The sequence below is a fragment of the Anoplophora glabripennis genome, unplaced genomic scaffold (assembly GCF_000390285.2).
Source record: "Anoplophora glabripennis isolate ALB-LARVAE unplaced genomic scaffold, Agla_2.0 scaffold18, whole genome shotgun sequence".
Taxonomy (NCBI): Eukaryota; Metazoa; Arthropoda; class Insecta; order Coleoptera; family Cerambycidae; genus Anoplophora; species Anoplophora glabripennis.
In genome coordinates, this window is record NW_019416221.1 from 156942 (window position 1) to 182194 (window position 25253).

Sequence of the window (25253 nt, forward strand, 5' to 3'; positions counted from 1 at the left end):
AAAATGAATGGCTCATTATGTAATTCATTAACTAAGAAAAAAGTATATATTATTTAAATATACTAATCTACTTAGGCTACAAGAAAAAAACATATACATATATCACAAAAATATTTAGCAATCTATAAACTACATTTATCACTTTCATCTTTCCGTTCATTCATAACAGAACGCCCCAGAACATTACGTAGAAAAGATAGTGTTAAATAGCACCACACGTGTTGATTATTTGAACATATCTGCACATCTGTAAACGGATTAAATCCTCAAGTGTTAACTATACCAGTTTATTACTTTCTAACTGTAACTACTCCAATCTCGAATCGTTCTTTTTTCCATCCTTCTTAACCAGAAACCAGGCTATAATCCTGAAGGTTTTCGAGGCGCTGAAACCGAATTTTACCTCGGAATTGCTTTATTCCGTCAGGTTTTCGACTATTGCAGAAAACTAATCAATTTTAAGAAGATTTCTCGGACACGGAGGAAGATATTTGAACTATTCGAAATATAATAATATTTAGGGATTTTGAAGGAAAAGAATAGTACTTTCAGATTCCATGACAAGGTTTGTGGGGGAAGATCATCTCGTAATCATACATTTAGGTTATGAGGGCTCTATACCAAATAGGCAACCAGCAATACATTTTTATGGATTTTATTACACAGTTTGTCTAAATATGAATTAATAGACAAATAACAGACTTTCCTCCATTCCAACGCAGATTTTCTATAAAATGGAGTTAGTTTGAAACTTAGAGTACTTTTTGTTGTGAAGAAATTTGTAATTTGCGTCGTAAATTACAAATATCTTGACACTAAAAAGTAATTTGAGCTTCAAATTAAGTCCATTTTATAGAAAATCTGCGTTAGAATGGAGGAAGGTCCGTTATTTGTGCATTAATTCATATTTAGACAGACTGTGTAATAAAATCTCTAAAAATGTATTGCTGGTTGCCTATCTGCTATAGAGCCCTCTTCAGATGTTTTGAAAATCTGACGTTGTGGAGCAATGCTGAGGTCGTACTCGAATTCAGCGCATCAAAAACGTACGGAAAAGTATAGCCGGGTTTCAGGTTTTGTCGACAGATTATTTAAAATTGTATTAATTTATGTCTGCTGAAAAATTTCAACAGTATTCACAACTTAGACACTTCGATTGATTATTGAATGTTACTATCTACAAACCAGTTGAATTACTGGAGATTTGAATGGGTCCAATAATTCCAATTTATTATTTTTTATTATGTCATCTTCTGCCGAAAGACGCTTATACCAAACGGTCAGTCATGTATGTACAATATAATTACAACTTCTAGTTCGAGGAAAATATACATCACACATACACCTCTCTCTTTGGAGAATTATTTCCAGTACTCTGCGAAACCGCCGATACCTTCCTAGCCCTGGCCCCTTCAGTGGCAGCGGTGCCCAGAGACACTAGCGAATTGGGCGCAGAGACAGTCGGTGTGAGCGACACCCCTTCCGCGTTCGCTATAAAGCTGGGACTTCGTTCCAGTGTCGGCATTTCTATACTAACCGGAGCCGGTACATCTTCGACTACATTTGATAATAGCGTAATCGATGTAACGGGCTCTATTATATCCGAGCTTGCATCCAAGGGCATTTCCAGGGACCTCTTGGACGTTACCGAAGCCGTGGTGTTGGACGCGTTGGATGCGATGGAGTCCTTAGAAGCGTGGGAAATTTCCGAAGCAGCTGACCCGTTGTTGCTGCTGGTGCTGGATAGGGGTGGTTCCTCATCTGCGTGCATCTCTGTCAACGTGAGGGTTTGGATGGGGGTTATCGGCTTCTCTGGTTCGAAGGCCTGTCGAAAACAAACAATAAATCTCTCGTTTCCTCCTACTTTACTAAATAGTTAATTTTTTACTTGCCTGGATGAACGCGGGACTTCTATCGGGCAATTGCTCGAAAGTTCTAGCTAGAAGTGGACTACCGTGGTGTGATGATAGACCGAGTGAGGTAAGCTGTGAGACTGTCATCGGCACGCTTACGGGGGTAGCTAGAACCGGGCCGAGACCTGGTGAGAGGACGGCCTGTGCCAGTGCTGCTGTGCCCGGCTGGTTGGCGTGCAAGGTGTTGTTCACAGAACCTGAACCGTCCAGTTCTTGGATCGGTGAGAGGACGACCTGGTGCGGAAGAGTGCATGAGAATTGAGAATTTTATCGGGAATACAGCTGCACCGCACCATCACACTGTAGCGAAACCTACAGTATATCATCAAGTTTGTGGCTTTGGCAGTGAAATTTTGGCTGGGATCATATTTTGCCTCAATGTGACGATGCTGTGTGCTTCGAATAAAGCTTTGTAATAAATCTAGTTGACGTTGTATATATTTTTACTCGATTAAAAGTACAGTAGCTAATTACGATAAAAAAATTAAAGGACTTTTTGTATTTGTGTATTCTCCTTGCAGTAAAAGAGATCATGACTAGGGAATACCCGAAAAAATACAGTCAGGTTTAAATAGGAGAGACTTGTACAGGCAAACCTGATAAATTGAGAGGAGGGTGTGTAACCGCCTTAAGAATCTTCGTACGGAGCAAAAGCTTAGTTTGAAGCCATTTTGGTATTTCTTACCTGCACTACAGGGACATCTGAAGCAGGGTAAGAGGTGTAGTTAGCGGGTAACTGATGTGACATCAGTGTAAGCCCTGTGGACATTTGGTTTTGTACGTTGGCTACACTGGCTGCTAGGCGGTTTTCTCTATCCACGACTTCTTTTGTAACGTCAGGTGTTGGTATTCTTGGACGATTTTTCACTTGCATTGCAGCTGCGCCACTGAATTTCGTATCTGTAAGGGCACGATAATTTAATAAAATCAACTGAAATTAGTATCATATTTCACCTTCGTAGAAGGATACATAATTTAAGCATTTATCATAAATGTTTATTATTTTAAACGTAGGTATGCATTTGCTTGCAGAAAACGTTTTTATCTGTAAACTTGGCCTACTACCCAAAGCGACATTAATTTAGAACACCGCTAATGACATACCTACAGATGATAAATATGAAAATTAGACCTTTGCATAAAATTCAACCATGCAGTAATTTTCCATTTCACAGTTCTGATATTTATTCAATATCATCAAGAAAACCGACCTTGCCCAAGTATCATATAAATGTAAACAGTGTCGTTATTTTATTTGAAAAATCTATTGGTTAGCTGTGCTAAACTCAAGGTCACAAATATGCGGTAACTTTTGGATTCTCCAATTTTTTAGTATCTATACATTTAGGTGAAAACTTCTTTTCAGTTTTGTTTAGTTAATTTACCCTTCACATTGATATAAAGTCATGGCAAGGTTCTTCATAAAATCACACCGCATAAGTGGAACCTTGAAAACCACTTCAGTCAGTGCATATTTTAATAATGGTAACCGATATAATAGCTGAAATTCAGATCTATATAAAAATATGTATTTTTGACTTAATCACCAAGGCACCATTTCACCAAATATCTTGAGTAATGTACATAAATTCGATTTGGATTACTACAGACCTTGTTTAAAGATAAAATGTAAAAAGAAAAAAGTATATGTAGATGATAATGCTATTTTACAAGAAATGTAATTGGAAGCACGTTTTAGAAAGAAACAAAAAGTGATGATCAAGTCCGTATTTCCTTTCACACGAGTCGCTGATGATCGACAACAAAATAAACGCCGATGAAGAGGTACTATTGTGTTCTAATTTCACTTATGTTTTGAATTCAAAGCAGCAAACAGCGGCAAGAAAAAAATTTTTGGATTTTCACTGCGGGAGCTATCTATGCTGAAATCTGTTCCATACACGTTAATCCAGAGCTGATCGTTAAATTTTCCTGGGAATTCAACCAGAAATTCACAGAAAATGATCACGACCGCCCCAGGAAAGGCAGAAATCCCTTCATCCCGAGAACACCTGATATACGGACATCAACAACGGGAATTTCGCGGAGCCATCAAGAGCTGTGATCGGTCGTCAATCCTGAACATCTGAGGTTCATTAATCAAGACAACATTCCTGACAAGTACAAAGTACTACTATTCGCATTCAAACATATCTTGTATATCAATTATACCAAGTAAACTTTTTATATTCAATACAAAATTATTATAAATTGTGAGCCTAAATAAATTTAAGACTTGTGATATATTGCGATGTTATTAACATTAACTTACTTGACTTCAAATTTCTGCTCCTTCCAGACTTCCTGCCAACCAATCTATCATAGATCGACATTTTCTGATGTGTCGGCATTCCGGGCAACTGACCATTTTCCGGGTTAGCATATACCGAATTGCCCCGATGTCTGGTGAAAAGTCCTCCAGAAGAATAAGCAGTAGACGCGGACCTGATCGAACCCATTCCAGTTCTGGATATCTGCCTGCTGAACCAATTGGAGCTCTTCCGTCTCTCCACAATAGGTGTGTCCACACTTTCCTAAAACAGACTCTTAATTATTTTGCCATTTTTTGCTGTATCACTGTAAATTTAACCCTTTACATGATGTCAGTACTGTTTTTTCGAATTATATTTTACATTGTCAATTATATGTTTACTCTGCAAACGTTCTGCTCTTTGAGGAAATGCAAAAGGGCGTCCGGTAACGACCTATGCAGGTTTGTATTGATTAGATCTTAAGAAACACAGTATTCATTCCATCTAGAACATCTTAAGAAAGACATGGGCAGCCTGCAAGAAGGGTCTACTAAATTGGATAAATAAGAAGACACAAGACAAAAAATCACAAGTGTCGCTTGAAGAATAACAACGCAGAAAAATCAGCAGTAGCGAAGCACAGGCAGATATGCGATAAACATAACTAACACCAGAATTCAAGCGGTAGTGGTAATGTAAATTCATTGTTCACTATCTTCTGCAGGTAATAAATAGCTTCTACTACTTGGAATCACCACGTCCTATGCAATTTATTTCAATTGTGCCAATGGAACTTTTACCAATAGTATTTATTACATTTCCTAGTTGTACCGGAAACTGGCCCAGAGCCTAATAACACGTTGTTGTAGGCATAGCAGGAATATCTACTGTTCGTGTAAGCACCTACACTGAATCGTTTATGAAGGAAAAATTCGCCTACGGCTGGCTAATAAAAACAGTAATAAGTGTCACACTATGCCTACTGTGTTGATAGTAATATATAATACCGATAATGTTATAAGTTTCAATACTGTACAGACAGGTATGTTTTCTATGAAATAATTAAGGACTTTCCTGCACAATAATAGGTAGGCGTATCAGTAAAACGACAGTAACAGAAATATGTAACACATCTCTCCATCCCTTTTTACGACGAGGTAAAAGACAACATTCAAGTATTCAATCAAATAGTGAGATGGTAAGTAATACAGAGTTAGTCGACTTAGAATGAAATTGGGTAACTGGTGGGTACACATGTGACCCATCTTAGACGGATCTGAAACGCGGGACACACACTTTGGTTCCCGGAAAAGGGCCACGGCAGATTGGCGCTAGGGACTAGATACATATACCTGCGAGCGACACCACAAGAGCACTGTCCAAAGAACGCTCGTCCCAACATTTCTTTTCACTGCACATTGTTTTCATTAAAGAATACCTTTTATTTACTGTTGAGAGAGAGTTTAATTTTGATGCACACTGAAAGCAACCCTATTGCTTCAAAATTATCATGCAATGGCCATATCTACATCCATTTGAGATCTAAAATACTGTCTAAAAAAAGTGTTGTTTTAAAAAATCACACAGGCTTCTAGTCTGATGAGGTTCCTAGCACAGATAAGAGCACGCCTGTAATGTAATTGGTGATAGCATCAGTTCAACTATTTCAAGTACCTCGTACGTTTAAAAAAAATAACCAACACAAGCAGTCAATAAAAAATTAAAATCACGTGCCTCGCGCACACAAAGCATTCTCAGAGACATAGCCTACTTACATAATCGGCGTACATGTCGTCGTGCAGCATGGATTTCTTCGGTGTCACCAGGTTAGCGTACATCGCGTCCGTCGTTTTTACTTTGTATCCTTCCGCGGACCCCTTTGGTTCCTCTCTGCGGTAATGTTCAGATGCCACCGTGTAGGGCAGCTCCTTGGGGACGACGTCGTCCCAGTATTGGTCCTTCAGCAGTTCCGGATGTTCCTCGTGCATCTCGTCGACGATCATGTAACCGGCCTGTAAACATATAAAGTAGAACACGGTTTTGCTGTTCCAACAGAATTAGTAAGGTATAGCCTTCTGAGAGCATTATGAAAATTAAATAACCTGTAATGTGTCTACAACGGTGGTCATGGTTACCGTCGCGCAATGGGGAAAGACAGAGTACTGATATAAGATTCTGCAGACTCCCTGTATATTTGCACCTTCAGCACGATCAGTAAAAACAACTAACATTTATTTAAATTAATTTAAAAATTGATTGCTGAATATTTCAAGATGTTCATCTAAGTCATTTTTGGGAATGCCGGCATCCTCGGCTCGTTTTATTTTGGAATAAGCAACCGAGCACCGGGAAGTAATTCATGATAACGAAATAAGTGGAAATCCTCGACAATAACCTGCTATGTTTGAATTATTAAACCCTTGCCGTGCAGAAATAGATTACTAGAACTCGGTATAATGTCAACGTTCGCATTTACACACGCCGAATCGAAAATGCCCCGTCGATATTACCTTGGCACCAATCGGGGAACTTACGTCGAACCATACTAATTGCAGAGGTAACATCATAAATTGTGCTGGAGTTAATCGAATTACGAAAAAATTGTACGTCTGATACAAATAACAAAAAGCTTTACCTCATACATGGATTGACAATAATTTTGATATAATCCGTAGTATTTGTGTAAATCGTGTGACATTTTACAAGCATGAACTCATGGAGCTCTTTTGAAAGGTGTGACTTGGGTGCGTAAGAGATGTTGTTTTATCTAGCGATATAGAAGCAATTAAGATAATTTGTGGTTTTATTTATTCATAAACGTATTTAATTATTGCATACGTAATTAAACGTAGCTATATTTAGGTAATGAGATTCAATTATATCGGTAGGTAACAAGTCGTAAACGATATTTGTATAGAATTGGAACATAAAATTTGATATACGTTAAATAAACACACTTTTTAAAGTTAAAAGAGAATTTAATGAACATCAGTCGCGTAGAATATTACATGTTTGTTTCTGAAGGATATTAAAGGAAAACAAACCTTTTTCTAAATTGATTTTTTTATATATCACTTAGTTTTTATGATATTGTTATTTGCCAGACCAGGCTCTATGTTGACGATGTACTTTTATCGCAACATAAATAATTTAAATTCTTGCTGATATAATTGAATTTGAAATGGATGAGGCCTCAAAATTATTTTATGTTTATTTTTCTGCTAATACAAAAATCTTGTTTTTTGTGCCAATGATTTTCCTTAGCTACCACAGACCCTAGCTGATCTACAGCTAATAAAACAATCACTACAAGCTCTGAGATTTTTTCTTTTTCCAAAATTCCGATTAAAGGTCACACTGGTGCGTATTGGGATTTTGCCAACTTTGAACCTTTATGTCTTCTTTATTTATTAACGAAAACAGCGTAATTATATCAAAACTGGCATAAAATTTTAAGAAAAATCGAAGGATGTAATTATGTTTGAAAAAAAATAACAATTTGTTAATCAAAAATGCGATTAAAAAACATTTTTCGAAAAATGACTATTTTTTTCATAAATAATGTCTAGAGAAAGAGTAAAAAAAGGATTTTGATGTTAAAAATCAAAGTATATTTTTAAGAAAAAAATACTCCATATTGATAAAAAATATTATCAATTTTTTCCGGTATCTGGAATATGGGCATTTTTTGAAGTTGCGATTTTTGACTCCTTTTCTGTAAATTGATGTTTATTTTGCACTCTTTTGTATAAATAATATTAGCTTAAACAATATTATCCATAAATAGATGTTATATTGAGCCACACAAAAAAAAAAGATGTCTGTACTTTCCACGCGACATATGTTATCCATGCTATTTTGTCTCCTGATGATGAATCCGGTGTCAGAATTGAGCTATCACATCTCAGGAATTTCCTAACCTCAAAAAACAGGTCAAAAATAGCAAAAATTTACGAAAAAGTGCTAGGAAAAGTACAAAAACAATTTTTTTCTATATTCAAATGTTCATTTATATGGTGAAGACCTCGCCGAACGTAAATCCGCGGTCAGAATTGATGGTCCTTTTTCTAACCTAAAAATTTAGGTTAGAAAAAGATTAGATCAATTAAGGTCAGATATCACAAATTTTCAAAAAATAACAGATTTGCGCTAAATTGTATACGGGGGTTTTCGGGGTGTACTTTAAGAAGGATATAAAGTAAACAAAAATATTACAAAATGAATTTCGCAATTCTGATCTCGAATTCGTAATCAGCGAACCCGAAAACCCCCGTATACCAAATTTGACGCGAATTTGTTATTTTTTGACAATTTGGTCGGCCATCTTGGATCCACCATCTTGAATTTTGCAAAATTGACCTCGGATCCGTGATCAGCTACCCCGAAAACCCCCGTATACCAAATTTAGCGCGAATGGGTTATTTTTTGAAAATTTGGTCGTCCATCTTGGCTCCGTCATCTTGGATTTTACAAAATTGACCTCGGATCCGTGATCAGCGACCCCGAAAACCTTCGTATACCAAATTTTGCGCGAGTCTGTTATTTTTTGAAAATTCGTGATATCTGACCTTAATTGACCTGTTTTTTTTTGAGGTTAGAAAAAGAGTAATCAATTTTGACCGCGGATTCACCTTCGGTGGGGTCGTAACGATATAAATGAACATTTGAATATAGAAAAAAAAAATTGTATTTTTCCTAGCACTTTTTGCTTGACCTGTTTTTTGAGGTTAGGAAATTCCTGTGATGTGAAAGTTCAATTCTGACACCGGATTCGTGATCAAGAGGCAAAAATACTACGGATAACATATGTCGCAAGAAAAGTACAGTTTTTGTGTGGCTGTGTTATTAACAATAATTAAATAAACAATCTTTTAGCCTATACGACACGTAAAATGAGGTAAAAAAGATCGAAAATTTGCATTTCAATTAACTTTATTTCTAGTTTATGTGATATAAATTCAGCCATACTTTTGCCCACACTAAAGTCACTCTAGTTTGGCCGACAACATTAGACTGAGGCCAGCTGTGGTACGGCTTGACTGTTTGGGCTATAGAATGAATTATCGTGGTGGGGGAACCCTAGTCAGCTGCTACCTGTGAAATGCCAACTGTGGTGCGAATTCGCACTAGTGTAACCTTTGAGGATTAAGACACAATAGTATATTGGAGTCATATTTTGGCAAAGATTAAAAACATCAGTAAAAAATACTTACTACGAATAGTTTAATTAGACTTGCTGCATTAAGAAAATTAAATTTTGTGAAAAAGACCATACTCATTTCTGAACCGAGGTTTCCATTACAAAACGGCCGGTTACACACGAAATACCTCGTCAGAAATCAGGTCTGGTCGAACGCCATGGTAAAAGAATTAATTAACTATTGTTTAGTTATTAATTATTTGTTATGTTATTTAACAAGTAAAAGTCTGAAGGAAAGCGCGGCTTAATTATTAATCTTAATTAGTCACATTATTATAAGGCTGTGGGAAATAAATGGAAACTAAATGCGTCTGTTCATGAAAACATTCTTCGCTCGATTATAATTCAAATTGCCTTGTCAAGGAAATTTCATTATTATCGCTGAATAAAAATGAAATTCTCTTCCCGAGCCGGACAGCTGTGCAATTCTATGACTTAAAGAAGTTAAACTATTGTTAATTTTTTAAGCGAGAGCGACTGCAGACTAAGAAGTAAAGTTAAGGTCAGCAATCTCGTGATTCTATTACCTTGATGTGCCTGTCAATGAGCCAGTTCAGTTCAATGTCGTCGTCATCCTCGCCGAAGGGGTTGATCAGGACTTCGGCCACTTTCAACCAGCCGATGTAGAAACAAAACTAGGAAAGAAATTTTCGGTTAAATATACCAGTTTTGTCGTTATCGTCTGTTTATTTTCAGTAACTTTAAACTTTTAATTTTAACGTTAATTTTGGAAAAAATCAAATTTAAATCCTCCAAAATAAGCGACTATATACAGAACAGACAAATCAGTATCTTGAATGCTGTCTTATCTGTTTTTTTCCATTCCATAAAAAGTTTGCCCTACATTTCTGAATACCTTATGGTACTTCCGCCAAAATTAATCAACTATAATTATATCCCGCGGCAAGAATTTTTAGTGACCCCTTAAGAGGACACAGAGAATAGAGTGGACGAATCTACTTGTCCACACCAAATACGAAACAGAAATAACAAGCTTCTGTTTAGATCTGTTTAAGAGTTAGACCCAATTATTTGTATCTACAAGCAAATAGCAAGAATAAATAAATTGAATTTTTTTTACATATTTGAGGTTATGTTACATGAAAAGGTAATTTTTTGCTAAAGCCATTAATGGGGTCTTAAAGTACTATACTTACTCTTTAAAACGCACATGGATTTATCCCGATATGATTTTTCGTCTTTGAGAAATCGCTTGTTGAAATTTAGTAGTTTGACTAATTTCTCGATTTTTGAATATACTGACAACACAGCACCACGATTTCTCAAAGACGAAAAATGATATCGGGATAAATTCAAGTGCGTTTTAAAGATTAAGTATAATACTTTTAAAAAAAGTACCTATCCTTGCAACATAACCTCAAATATGTCAAAAAAACGCGATGTTGGCACTTTTAGGTTAGGATATCTCGTAAACCGGAGCCAACTGGCATATTTTACATCGGATTCGAATTCAGCTCACCAGAATCCTTCGGAAAAGTACTACATTCTGGTTTCTGCGTAAGAGGGTCGGCCAAATTTTCGTGAATATTTTATAATATTTAGTTTATTATACAATATTGAGCTCCAGTATATTTGCATTTATTATTTTATATTTATTGCAGCGAAATTTCTTTAAAACTGTACTTTTTAATGTTTATATTCCGTGGAATTTGGGAAAATTACCTGTAGCGACGTGAAGAACGGAAAATATATATCCGGCTCTTCCCATTTGTTGAGCAAGGGCTTATTGGTAGCGTGAGGTATGAACTGCCTTCCCAATAAGGCAGCTATGAAGTAGACGTATAATGCCAAGGACACCACCTGAAAATAATAGACAAAATTAATTTCGATTTCAAAAAGGAATCGTACCGAATTATGTCATTACGCCTTTTAAGCCGCTGTTAATGTCTGGCGTAATACATTATGAACTAATAATTATGGACGCTTACTAGTAACAGTCAATTAAAATACAAGTAGGAAGCCGATATTATGTAAATAAATTATTTTATTAATCTGATCGTGAACGTATGAATCACGAAGACAGATTGGTTATAGTCGATAATAATTGATTGAGCAGCCCAGTTTCGAGAATCGACAATGAACATGTCTTTGTTTAAGAAATTATTAAATTACCTTATGTACCTACGTAGGCCAGGAAATATAGAGTTGGACGCGGCTTTTTGTTTCGGCAAGCTGAATTTATCACTATAGATGCTAAATATTATGTACAATAATAATCATATTAGTTACCACAGTAATAAAAATTTGGGGAAGCTTGTTTACAGAGTGGTTAATTGTATAATTTTTACGTAAATTCACGTTTTTCGCTTATAACATTTTTCCGTTCATTTCCACGAGAAAACAGTAAAGTACTTTTTTTCGTCTTCAAAAGACCTACAAAACTAGCCCTCGAGCGTCAAAAAATATTGATTAGATCAAAAGTTATAAACAGAAGAAAATTATTTATAACTTTTGAATCAAACATTTATTATAGACGTTATTAATTTTAAACGAAACATCCTTGTTTCGGAAGTGCAGCCAATCCACAAGCCATTTACTTGAAACCGGTAAAAAATCAAGGTCATCCTTATATATTGCTCTCAAGCTGCACCTCGACGGCTAACCTCTTTATTAGTGAATTGTAATTAATTTAAATTCGTTCATCGTTATGTAGGTCTTATACAATGCTGGTATATGATTAACTGGAGGAGTTCCGAGATATTTCAGCGCAATCGTCATATCTTGACGAGATTGCTTTTGATCGACGTATATACTGACATTTAATTAAATAAAATTACATAGACTTTCATGTTTAATTTTCATATTTCATTTGAATATACCTACGTATATTTTAAATTGTTTAGTGCTTGATCTATTTAAGTTTCTCGTACAATAATGTTTCAGGTTTCACTGAGGCAAATTTTAAATTATCCTAGAATTAAATCAATAAATAAAATTCAACAATATACTCTGTTTACCTAATTTTCATCTAATTAATATCATTATAATTATGCTTCACTACCTATAAAAGTCAATATACACTCAGTAAGTTCCAAAATGATGGCACAAAATATTTTTTCCAGTTGAAATTTAAAAAAATTGCTGAAACAGGTCAATTAGTAAATAGAATTTGTCACCACTTTTCTGCAATATTTTCTATTTTCTTGAGCCATGTTCGACAGACCTATAACATTACCGACGTTAAATTAATTAAATGAAAACAATAATTTAGTACTACTTTTTACTTTATTACAGCAAATGTTCAAAGTAGCCCCCATTAACCATTGCACAATGCTCAATTCGGTGTTCAAAGTTATCAATTACATTTTGAATAACATTTGGAGTTATGTTTCAAAGTTCTTCTATGATACGATTTTTCAATTCTTCGATAATGTCTGGTCTGTTCACATACACTTTTCTTTTAGATAACCCCACAATAAAAATCAATCTCAAGCAACCATTTTCCAATTTCACAACGAATGAATTGGAACTAAAATCAATCACGTTACACCTAAGGTACTCCGGTGAATTTTTGTGTTTATCGATGTGTTTTTTTGAGAAAATAAAATTTTAAAGTAGAAAAATATTAATAAAGAGTAGGTACGTTTTTTAAAGTACAGAAGAGACTATATGAAATAGTCGTCAGTACGACATAAAAGACAATTTTTTACATTTTTTTGACAACTATGACTAAGAAGTAGGTATATAATATAACCTTAAATCGCTGAATTCGTCTTTGGAATAATAGCGTCCTATTAAAGAAAAAATGTAGGTAATATTACAGGTCTGTCAAATATGGCTCGCAAAAATAGAAAAGTGACAATTTCTAGTTACTACTTATAATTGACCTGTTTCAGCGGTTTTTTTAAATCTGAAAAAATATGAATTTTGTTCCATCTTTTTGGGACATAGTGTATTAATCACATTGGCAAATAAGAAACAAGAAATAATTTGGATATTCCCTGAATTAAATAACTGCCCACAAATAATCATCTTATCATTCCAATAATTTTCCATACTTTATAGTTTTGCAATAATATCTAAATATTTAAAACCACGAAAGAATCCAATACTTTGAAATTCAGCATAGTGATGTAACAGACTGTTCCTGGCAAACTATCCCATACTTAAGAATATAACTAATCACTTTTTTATTCAAATTGGTGAAATTAAATATTCTTTGCCTTAATCTGTATGTGTCTCACCGCCTATACGACAAAGGTAACTGTCCTGATTTGATCTCCATTCTGGCAGACATCTCTGGTTCATGATCGAGAGATAAAAGGCTATTATAATTTTATTGTAGATGATGAAATTACTTTTAATTAAAATCGTGTTAATAAGTTTATTTTTTTGTTAAAATCTTAAGTTGACTCGCAATAATTTCCCTCTTAAATAACTTTCAATAACTTTTTTACTTCACATCTGTCTATACCTATGATTTGACCAGAAGTCAAACATTTGACGTCGTTAAATAAAACTGTACCCTCAGCGGCAACAACAACAGATTTTTATCCGATTGCGTTCAACAAACGTCATTTTCGATTATGGAGAGGTCATCCTAAGCGCTTAATAATAGGCTTCTATTTAGATCTTAGCAGAACACGTCGGAATTGCATTCCCTTGCGAAGCGGATTTACGAAATCGCCGCAATTGTGGTCGTTTCGTTGAGCCCCTGTGTAAGCAATTCCAACCGATTGGTTTACTTGTAACACGTTTATCACCGCTGGGGAACGTTCAAACAGTTGTTCTCAAGGCAAACCCGTCATTGTCCCCCGGATAAAACCGGTCTCTGTCTTGCCCGTGCATTCATATCACCAGCAGTGTTTTTATTTCTCGTCTCGAGAACATGACGTACTAGGAAGTGAACTATATTGATACCAGTTTGAAAAAACCGGCCTGTCACTTCCACGAAAACGAAATGAATTCGATTAACTTTTCTTCCATTCATATGAAAATTACTTACTTAGGTATTTAGATAATATTTGGTAATTGAGCTTTTTCTTGTGAAGGACACAAGAGTGTGGTTCCGAGAATTATGACCAAACGAGTGAAAGTTGGCAATGAAAATATGTCGGGCCAGAACTCTTTTAATTCATTAAAAAACTGATATAACTAGGGGGGAGCTGGACGGAAAATAAGTCCATATGTATTTTTTTATTTTAGAAGTAAAAATAGAAATAAACACGAAATTTATAGTTTTATTTATTAAAACGTAAAAGAATATTTTTGTAAATCGCAAAACGTAACATTAAAATAGTATCAAAACAGGTTTTGTGCCTTTTCCCGAGGCAAAACCGCCGTTTGCTGTTTGAAATGGATACAACGAAAATATTGTATCGAAAATATTTGCAAAACTAAATGCAATTCGAATTGCTTTTACATTGTAAGTTTATGGATACTTGCAAGTAATGTTAGAATCGATAAACTCACTTGACATTTAGATAAGTACGTAATCAAAAATAATTAAACACTTTTGCAGCGTTTATCTAATTCTTATACTTATACCTAAATGTCAGCAAATTCAAATATTGTCTAAGGAAAAACGTAATTTGCTTAAAATGTAACTGGATGAACTGTAACAAATTGCTTATGGCATTGTGTTTCATAGACAATGAAATTAAATTATTTGATTAATTATAACAATTCCATTTGCAAGGATGTCACTTAAAACAGAAATCCTAAGTAAGACACAGAAATGGTAAGCTATTTCTATCATGACTGTTTTTACTTTGTCAATGGTGGTGTTAAAACAACAATACAAAACATCTTTTTGTCGAAAGAAGATTTTGAAGATTATTCTGAGACCAAGTTACACGAAAACTACCTAATGTAAAGGCATTTCTACTGATAAAATTCAATTCTGCAACTAAATTGCCAATCATTAACACTATAACTACCCATACATTAAATCCAAATGCCAAGTTATTTTAATGAGCAAAATTAAATCTAACCCAGCATACTGCACATAGATATTAACCATATTTCATGATGAAATATGAAAAAAATCCGATGCTTGCACACACGTAGTTATTACTTAACAAGACCTTGTTAGTTATTTAAAAAATATACAATTAGTCGAATAAATAATATATAATTACTCAATTGTTACAGAGGATAAACAGCATTATTGACGTGTTTAATAATAAAATTATCATATTGCATTTCCAATAAGAGTTGCACACCGATCTAGTGTATCCTTACATGACGAGCTGGTTATGTCGAAATTTACAATTCAAAGCGTTTATTTGAAGCGATCATTATGCGCGGTCAGGGTAGCCATGGAAAAGTTTCCTTTGAATTTGTGTGGGATCACGAGGTAGCTAAAGGTGCGTTTGCACTGGTCTCTTCGCTTCGTTCCAGTAGACTGGAAGAGAGATGGACCTCACATTTATGCTGTTGTAGTTTTAGAAGAATGCCAAAAGTTTATGTGCTTAAAAGAAAAGCAAATGCTGGGGTAAATAGCAATTTACTAAATAAATGGGCGTCAATAGAGGCGCAAGAAATTTCGATGTTCCAAAAACTACTCTAAAATGTAGACTGAAAGGTAATCAACTGAAGAAAACAGGTTGCCTAGCTCCCAGATTCAGTGCTTAAGGCTGTAATAGAAGAAACACAAGCCATGAAACCGGGGTTCAATTAAATAATGGCAAAACGTGTAAACGCACCTTTAGTGAAATAATTCGAAAGGATTTGACGAAAATTGGTGTAAACAGCTTAAAGGACGGCTCCTCCTGCATTTTTGCATAAATGCCTACACGATCGCACGCAACATTGTTCTTTGTTGAGGAAGGATCTGTTTATAAGCTGAAGTTCTTGGAAAAGACGCAAACCCATTACTTTTATTTGTTGTCCCGTAACTGACTATTCCTTGCGGTACAGGAATTTTACGGCTTTTTTAATCGGAAATGTAGCAAAGTATCCAAATATAGCCGGTATTACAAATAAATATGAGTTATGGGTTAGTCCTTGTGAATTTTAAATTAGTTCAGAGAAATATTAAGTCAGTAATTAATTATAGTTACATTTAATATTATACCTATACATTATTGAAATAGTCCCCATATTTGTGTATTTTCTTCACTGAAAATTAAATAAGTTGCAACATTCCAGCGTAAATATTTTAGTAGCTACTAACTCAACACTTTTATATCACTCATAAAAAGTCAAATATGTAATTGAAATTTATTTAACAACAATTAATTTGAAAATTCTGTATTTACTTCAATGCTTCTGTTCATTTTTAAAAATAAAGACAGTTAGTAATTTGTTGAATTATTATTTTTTATTTTTGTGATTTCAATGAAATTCGGAAGCATATTTATCTTCCTTATTTTTTTTTAACTGTGTCAAATAAGCAAAATACACAAAGAAGCGGATAGCGGTTTTTCTAATTTTCTCGTACCAAATCATGAAAAAAACTATATTAGCTTTTATAATTATATTGACTCTATTCATTGAAGCACATTTAGTCCTTCACAATATAGTTATTGTCTCATTATAGGTATAAGAAACCATTTACGAAATAACATTTAGATTTTGTCATAAATTCAATATTTTCTACATTAATACATCAGGGTGTCCCGCATAAAAACCAAATTTGGTAGGTACATGATTTAGGTTTATTACGTACTGGTCTTCTTTGACTATGATTTAAGGTTAATTGTAGCACTACAAGGTGTTCATTGGAGATGACTCACTCCTAAAATTGTACCGAACTTTTTTTTCATTGACCGAATTGAAAAATAATAATATTAAGTCACAGCAGAATTTAATTTTAAAAAATTTTATACGTTTGTTAAATTTTAAAAAACTTTATGGTTTTCAAGAAAAACCGTATTAACTGAAACAAGATTTTAACAGTGTTCGTTAGAAAATAATCAAAAGGTCAGTAATAGACAATGAATTTATCTTTCAAACTTGTCAATTAGTAATGGAATTATTTTATTTCAATTGCCTCTGATTGTTGTTGAAAACATATCAATTATTATTTTTATTATTTATTTGTGTTTTTTACTTAATACAATATTCGCTTATTTAAAAACTACCTAAGTACTTGTTTTCTTTTTGCAGAATTAGGAGAGAAGTGAAGTAAAATTTATTTTACCAATTGTCAAATTTGAAAGATAAAGCCTGCTACTGACGTTTTGATTATTTTCTAATGAACACTATTAAAGTCTTGTCAGTTAATACGGTTTTTCTTGAAAACCATAAAGTTTTTTAAAATTTAACAAGAGTAAAAAATTTTTTAAAATGAAATTCTGCTGTGACTTGATATTATTATTTTTCAATTCGGTTAACGAAAAAAAAGTTCGGTACAATTTTAGGGGTGAGTCATCTCCAATGAACACCTTGTAGTGCTTCAATTAACCTTAAATCATAGTCAAAGAAGACCAGTAGGTAATAAACCTAAATCATGTACCAAATTTGGTTTTTATGCGGGACACTGTATCAATGTAGAAAATATTGAATTAATAACAAAATCTAAATGTTATTTTGTAAATGGTTTCTTATACCTATAATGAGACAGTAACTATATTGTGAAGGACTAAATGTGCTTCAATGAATAGAAAAAATTGAAAATTAACATTAAAATTTAATTATATTAAAACAGTATTTTTTCTGTTTACAATATAAAACGCATGTAGTTTAAAATTAATGTATCTAATAACAGTAAAAGTAGCAATTAATAGTAAGTTTCTCTCGTCTGCAGTTTCTAATGTTCCCATAATTTGTAATAATTGTTTTTCGTTCAAAATATTTTAATATAGAAAATATTGCTTACAAAAGAATAATATGTAAGATAAATCGTCATGGCTCATTACTGATTAGCTATATTGAATTAGCTTGTGGTTTCTTTGTGTCAACCAATGAATAAGCGTAAATCACTATAGATTTAGACATCATTTACTGCGAAATACTTATACGTACCCTTGGAATCCATGAAATAAGCAATAATATGGGTACATTTCAGTATCAGAAGGTATTACTTTTATTCATTACATTAAATTATAAAAATATATGTTACGGGTTGATTCTGGAAAAATAAAAAATATACAATGTACCAATACCGATACATTCAAGGTTCCATAATGCTAGTGCGTCATTCTATTGATTTCAAAATGGCGTAAATAATAATAATACATTGTCCATTGTAATATTTTGCAAGTGTATAATTTCTAATCACTAATTAAACGCGACGAAATGGCGTTCATTGCCAAGGTTACACGGAACTAATTGATAATTACAATTATTCAAAATGCACTCTATGATTAGGCGAATTTTCAGAGAAACACCTGATTAAACAAGACAATTTTGTTATGCAATCGGCGTTGCAAATTAAATTGCATCCTACAACTTCAAAACATTGGCAGGCTAACTTTAAGCATGCTCGTGGGAAAATCCTGAGAACTATCTGCTAATAATATGCTTATTAATTTTGAAATGTCATTCATGGAAAGCTATACAAATATTTCCTGTTTGTTTAGATTTTAGCATTATTTAATATACTAGAACTTCACGAGATTGGTCTCTGGGTAATCTTGGAACAAAAAATCTACGAATGATGTCTAAAACCTCTTATTTTCGAGATGAATGGTGTTGACGTTAAAACAATATCATGTTTTTCAAATATCTCTGATCTTTATTAATGACTCAAGTCATTTAAAACCTCAGTATTGCTATGAAACTTCCAATGACTATTTGGGGAATTTGATAAGAGAATTTCCTTCTCCATGTTATAATTAATATTTCTTCATTTATATTTTTTCATATATTTTTAATTTAAAATCTGACTACGTCACTAGATTTTGCACTCCTTCGATTGAGTTTGTACCAAATTTTATGAAAAATATTCATTATTCATTGTAAAATTAATATTAATGTATTTTATTACTTTAGTTCTTCACAAATGCAGTAAGTTTTATTAGCTACAAAGGTTCTAGTAACAACCTTTTGAATATATGTACTGAAAATGTTGCACGGACTTAAAAAACGTCCTGTATAGGTATTAAAGTTATTTCATAGTATAGACTGACTAATAGTCACAATATGTTAACAGATCCTGAAACAGTTTAATGAATTCGTAGACCACCACACCCCATTTAATGATGGAATAAACAACCACTTTCCGGATTTGTCTACGCAAGTAAATATTATTTTTAGGAATTAACGATCAAACAAATAAATATTTCTGCACATTATTGTAATCATATACTTCATTTGCTTGTGAATTAAACAATTATGTCATTGTTTTATCTAGAATCGTACATAGAATTTAGCAAGGTACCCGGGCATTTATTTACCTGCAAAGAAACGAAGTTCGCGGTAATGCTATTCACAGAAACGAAACTAACGTATATTTTTGTTGTTTCTACTACTTGTTATTGCAAAATTATCGTTATAAATTCTGATGTAAGTGTAAGAACTACGAATTTCTCTTCCACAATCCAAATATTGCACAAACAAGATGTTATTTTTATATTTAATGTCTTGACAGAACTATGAAAAAATTAGTCAGAAATTTTATCTGATTAGCCATCCAGTTTGCTAATTTGTTTTGACAGTATATATAATAATTTTCTTCATTTTTAAAACTATACCATCAGATATATAAGGTGTTCGAGATTTTTGATAACAGGAAACAAGAACACACCAGCACACTGCTTGTCTATTACCAGTGGCGTAGGTATAGAGGCGAAAATATTTTGTCATATTTCCTGTATACTTTATCAAAACAATGCATTTACGAAAAGAAATTACTCTTGTTAGGGATTTTGTTATATTTAGGAGTAAATTGAACACAAACGTTTGCACTTTTTGTTCTGTAAATAATTAACAAACTAACACCAACAACAAATAACTAATTCTGAATGAGAAACGAGTACAAATATAATAACAAAGATAATTCAAAATTTGTTATAGGTATGGAAATTCGTTAAAGAACAGACATACATGTTCAAATACTACCATAAAACCAACATAAAAAATAATTCCTAGCTTGTCTTTTTCTGATAATTACCGTCACGCTTTACTTATACTGTGTCATAAATAGAATCGTTACAAACGTTGTTACCTTCGAACCAGTTTTCACTGACTAAGTTGTTTAAATTATTGTCTACAGATACCGCTACAACACCGAACTACTTTTCTTTTATAATATACTGAGTCGTATCAGGCAACAAATGAATTAGTATACAAGAATATAATGAAATATGCCATTAGAAATAATATTAGATTTCTTATAAGTTTAAATGTTGCAAAATAACTTTAAAATTTGTCTGAATACTGTCGCTTTAAGATTACAAAAATACAAAACTAAATAACTGATTAATTTTAGTAGCAACGTCGATGGCAAGCCTTATTTACGTTGACTTAAACAGTTTTTAAAGGTTAATGCGGTATAATAAAATGTCAAGGACGAAGACAGGACCCTGTCAGTACTTTCTTAAATAGTTTTGTCCTGACTTATATTTCGTTCAATTCGTGTAAATAAAGGTACTAAAATTACGCGTTTCGGCATCCACATTAAAGAAGAATATTTAATATTTTCGTTATATAACCGCCTATAGAATTACAGCCTGGCCTAATTAATAACTGCATTTAATTACCATTATAAAAACTCGTAATTATGATAACCTTTACGTTTACAGCTCTTCCTTTCAATAATTCCCACTTAATTTGCTGAAGGTTTCCATTAATTGTTGTTTCGTTTAATTAGCAACCTCTGAGATCTTTTTTTGTTCGCGCGAGGAATAATGCAGCGATAAGTAAAGCATCTATTGCCTTGCACTTTCGGCTACAAAAGATTTCATAAAAATTATTAATTTTAATTAACTCTGGGCGAAGGTTTTTAGCACAGATGATACAGCTACCGTCGCCAACAGCAAGTGCAAGAAAACAAGGTGATAACTGTTTGTTAATATCCTCAAACGTTTGCCCTCAGCTTTTTTAAGTTTCAATTGTTGCAGGAGATATTTTATGCCAGTTTAGGTATATGTCAAGTCAATATCGTAAAAATGCTGACTATTGTTAATAGATTTAGGATTTAATATCCGCAAGATAAATAGCGCCATTATTTTTTCTTGTGTCGTGATTCATTGCAATTCTTCAAAATGTAGGCCAGGAAATATAAAGTTCGACGCGACTTTTTGTTTCGGCAAGCAAAATGGGGGGAAGATTGTTTACAGGGTGGTTAATTGTATAATTTTTACGTAAATTCACGTTTTTCGCTTATAACTTTTTTCCGTTCATTTCCACGAGAAAATAGCTTTTTCGTCTTCAAAAGACCTACAAAAGTAGCCCTCAAGCGTCAAAAAATATTGATTAGATCAAAAGTTATATAAACAGAAGAAGTTTATTTATGACTTTTGAATTAAACATTTACAAACTGCGTTATTATTACCAGAACGTTTTGGCATCGCATCCTCTCATTCCTTATCACTGTCTAATAAAAATCAGTGCGATTGTGGAAGATGCTCGGGATTTTCCAGACTAATAATTAGTTAATTTGTTTATAAGGCCATAACTTGTAAACTCTTCAACTTACCAGATTTCGTGTGAGTTATTAGACAGTGATAAGGAATGAGAGGATACGATGCCAAAACGTTCTGGTAATAATAACGCAGTTTATAAAAGTTTAATTCAAAAGTCATAAATAAACCTCTTCTGTTTTTAACTTTTGATCTAATCAATATTTTTTGACGCTCGAGGGCTAGTGAAGGTCTTTTGAAGACGAAAAAAAGTACCTTACCGTTTTCTCGTGGAAATGAACGGAAAAGTTATAAGCGAAAAACGTGAATTTACGTAAAAATTATACAATTCTTTATACATTATCAATACTCATAGAATTCACTTTCTGTTCTAAGGTTCCCCAAATAAAAACAGCCACCCTGTATTATCAACAAATAATATGGTAACTTTTCCTCTAAGCAAAGCTGTTCCTTTATAATTATGTTTTGGGCTATTCTAGTTGGTATAAGTCAAATTAAATAAAATAAATTAATCATTTTTTATGGTTTTTCTTACCTGGGTATAGACTAGAGGTACGTTCACTGTGTCGTATCCTATAAGTGCTCCCAGCCTTCTCCTTATATCAGACAATTCCATCAATAAAGTCTGCACGATGTGGTCGCTGGTAATCAACGATTCTTTTCTGGCTCTGTTGATGATATTGGTCGCCCACACCAGAGGCATCCAATATTTGGACATGGGCGTCTTTTGGTCCATCAGTTCGAATATCTTTCGTTCGCTCTCCATCATAAGACCTACAACGAAAGATATAGTTTACTGAAACTGATTATGTGTTTTAAAAACCCACAAATTTATAGATACAATGGAGGATAAAAATTAAAACAATACTGTTAGTTAAACCAAAGTGATTGAGGGTATAATATCTTATAGTAAAAATAGGAGAACTGTTAATCATATTCAAATATGAATTAATTCCATTTTAAAAAGAAGTCCCTTAAAGAGAAGTGATGTAGCCATACCATCATGGCTGGATTGGGTGTTGATCTTTGTTTAAAGTTGACAGCATTGTTTCAATATATCTGATAAGTGTAACAGAAAATGGATAATTTAAAATACACTATTACATCGTTATCAGTACATGTGCGGTAGTTTATTACCATCCACGGGAGCAAAAGGTTTTATGTCCCTGACCATAAAGATTAAAGAAATGGCAGCACCAACCGATAAGGTTAAAAACTGCAGCGATGTTTAAGTTTCATTCTAGAATCCCAGTCATGCGTAAGTGGAAAAATTTCCATTTCTATGTCGGCGCCAGTTGATTTATTATTGGCGCCTTTTCCGCAATCTAATTGCTCACTGCCGCTTTCAAATGTCGATTTTTTCTTACAGAAAATAGTTTCGTCTCTCTACGCATGAATGATTTGAATATACAACAGTTTTTGCAAAGTACATCTAATTCGTACATTTATAGAAAAGTTTGCTACAAGGAATCTAATAACGATTTTGTGGTAGGTATATAGGGTGTTTAAGAAAAACGAGTCAGCAAAATTCTTTCAAAAAATAACTTTAACGTCTTGTATCTCAAGCAGAAAAATTCATAAAAAAAATATGTTCTATGGCCCTAGGTTTTATGGCGCCATGAATATTAAATGCCTTGTGTATTATTTATTGTTATTTAAAAACATTGTTTATACATTTTACGACAAATTTAAATTATATGCAAAGTAAGAGAAAATCTACATAAAATACTCGATAGTAAACTCATGCTTAGCTTTTGAACTTAACAGTGTTACAAACAAACCGGATAGTAAATAAGTAGTTTCCAGGAATCTTTAAATATGCCGAAGTTCAAATCTTAAAAAAATGTAAAAGAAAAGATATTTATTTATTTGCAATGCCATATAGATCACTTCTATGAAGATATCTATTCAAATTACTTTTGTCTTATTATCAATATATTACGTAAATTTTATTACCAAAGAGAAATTAATTATTCGATAATATTTACAGCATAAAGGGGGTATTATTTACCAGTCGAGGACGATTTTGCGCCCGAGCGGAGCGAGGGCTGACAATAGAGTTCGAGACTAGTAAATTAAATTTAACTGCTGCGTGGTGTATGACATTTTATCTGCTTCCTCAGTTCCTTATCGTTCATGAAGTAAAAATTAGGTTTTATTTTTTGACATTTTTTAATCAATTCATTTTGACATTATTCGAAATCTTTGTGTTTCTGAAATGTCACTGCTAGTATATTTCATGGAGAAGTCAAGAATTTTAAAGTTACCGGCGAATTTGTGGCGTGAATACTCAATGACTAGGCATTGCAGGAGTATGCCGTTCTGATGAGTTATGCAAACTTACTTTGGACAATGTCAATTTCAAAAATTTCGATTACATTATTGTAGTTACAATTCCAGATTCTAAAAATGGTACGTCACGTACGTTTACAATTACTTGTAGTCTGGGTTCTGTTTCTCACCTAGAAATTCTCAAGAAATATATCAAGATTAGATTGGAATTTCAAACTGAAATTTCACGCTGTTTTATGCGCTATCAAGCAGGTAGATGTTACAACCAACCAGTCGGCAAGAATACCCTCTCTTTGATTCCTAATAAGATTGCACAGTATTTGAAACTAGAACATCCTGAAACATGTACAGGCCATTCATTCCGAAGAACATCGGTAACGTTACTGGCTAATACAGGAGTTGATGTATTAGCAATCAAGAGACATGGTGGATGGAAAACAGCCACAACTGCAGAAAGTTATGATGCTGACAGTTTAAGTAACAAAAATTAAATAGCCAACAGGATTCTTTACAAAGACACTTCAACTCCAGTTTCTAGTAGTACGTAGCATCATGTTGTTTTAATGGATCAGTCAGATAATATTGAGCCTACGGTGACTGAAATCATTTTGAGAAAAATGTAACAATTAGTAAACGCGAGGGAAATAATTATCCAGATTTTATAAATGTTACTAAATGTAATAACTGTAAAATTACTATAAATATGTAATGTTAATATTCATCAAATATTTCTATTTATAACTCGAAAACGCTTTTTTCCCTAGGGAGGTAATTTACCTCACTTACCCCCTGTTGTCCATAGCAACTTCCACTTCTACGATAAAATCCACTTACCTCCTTAGAAACAATGTATTTATAGTCTATTTATTATAGTGGGAGCAGATAAACTACTTTTTTCTTTAAGCGGTTGTGTCTTGATGAAGTCACTATATTTTCTCAGTATTTCGATGAGAATATAACTAAAATGAATAATGTTTAATAATAAGGAGTTTATAACGCAGACAGGTTTACCAGAAATATTTTGTAGACAAGTATACCATATGATAAATAAAGTTTAACTTTTTTAGAGGCATACCTAAATCAAGCCGGCAATTTTTGCATATAA

General features: G+C 33.3%; 1 protein-coding gene across 2 annotated transcripts in view; it reads right to left on the reverse strand.

Annotated features, from left to right (window-relative positions):
* Positions 1-901: 901 nt before the first annotated feature.
* LOC108908309 (bestrophin homolog 1) overlaps positions 902-25253 on the reverse strand; it is a 72354-nt gene continuing 48002 nt past the window's right edge. For both annotated transcript variants that reach the window (XM_018712333.1, XM_018712334.1), the window contains 8 exons: positions 22392-22630; positions 11049-11186; positions 9893-10000; positions 5941-6177; positions 4186-4447; positions 2599-2813; positions 1893-2147; positions 902-1825 (listed from right to left, as the gene is read on the reverse strand). In XM_018712333.1, the coding sequence (XP_018567849.1) occupies positions 1334-1825; positions 1893-2147; positions 2599-2813; positions 4186-4447; positions 5941-6177; positions 9893-10000; positions 11049-11186; positions 22392-22630 (1946 nt within the window). In that variant the 3' untranslated portion in view covers positions 902-1333. The remainder of the gene's footprint in view (positions 1826-1892; positions 2148-2598; positions 2814-4185; positions 4448-5940; positions 6178-9892; positions 10001-11048; positions 11187-22391; positions 22631-25253) is intronic.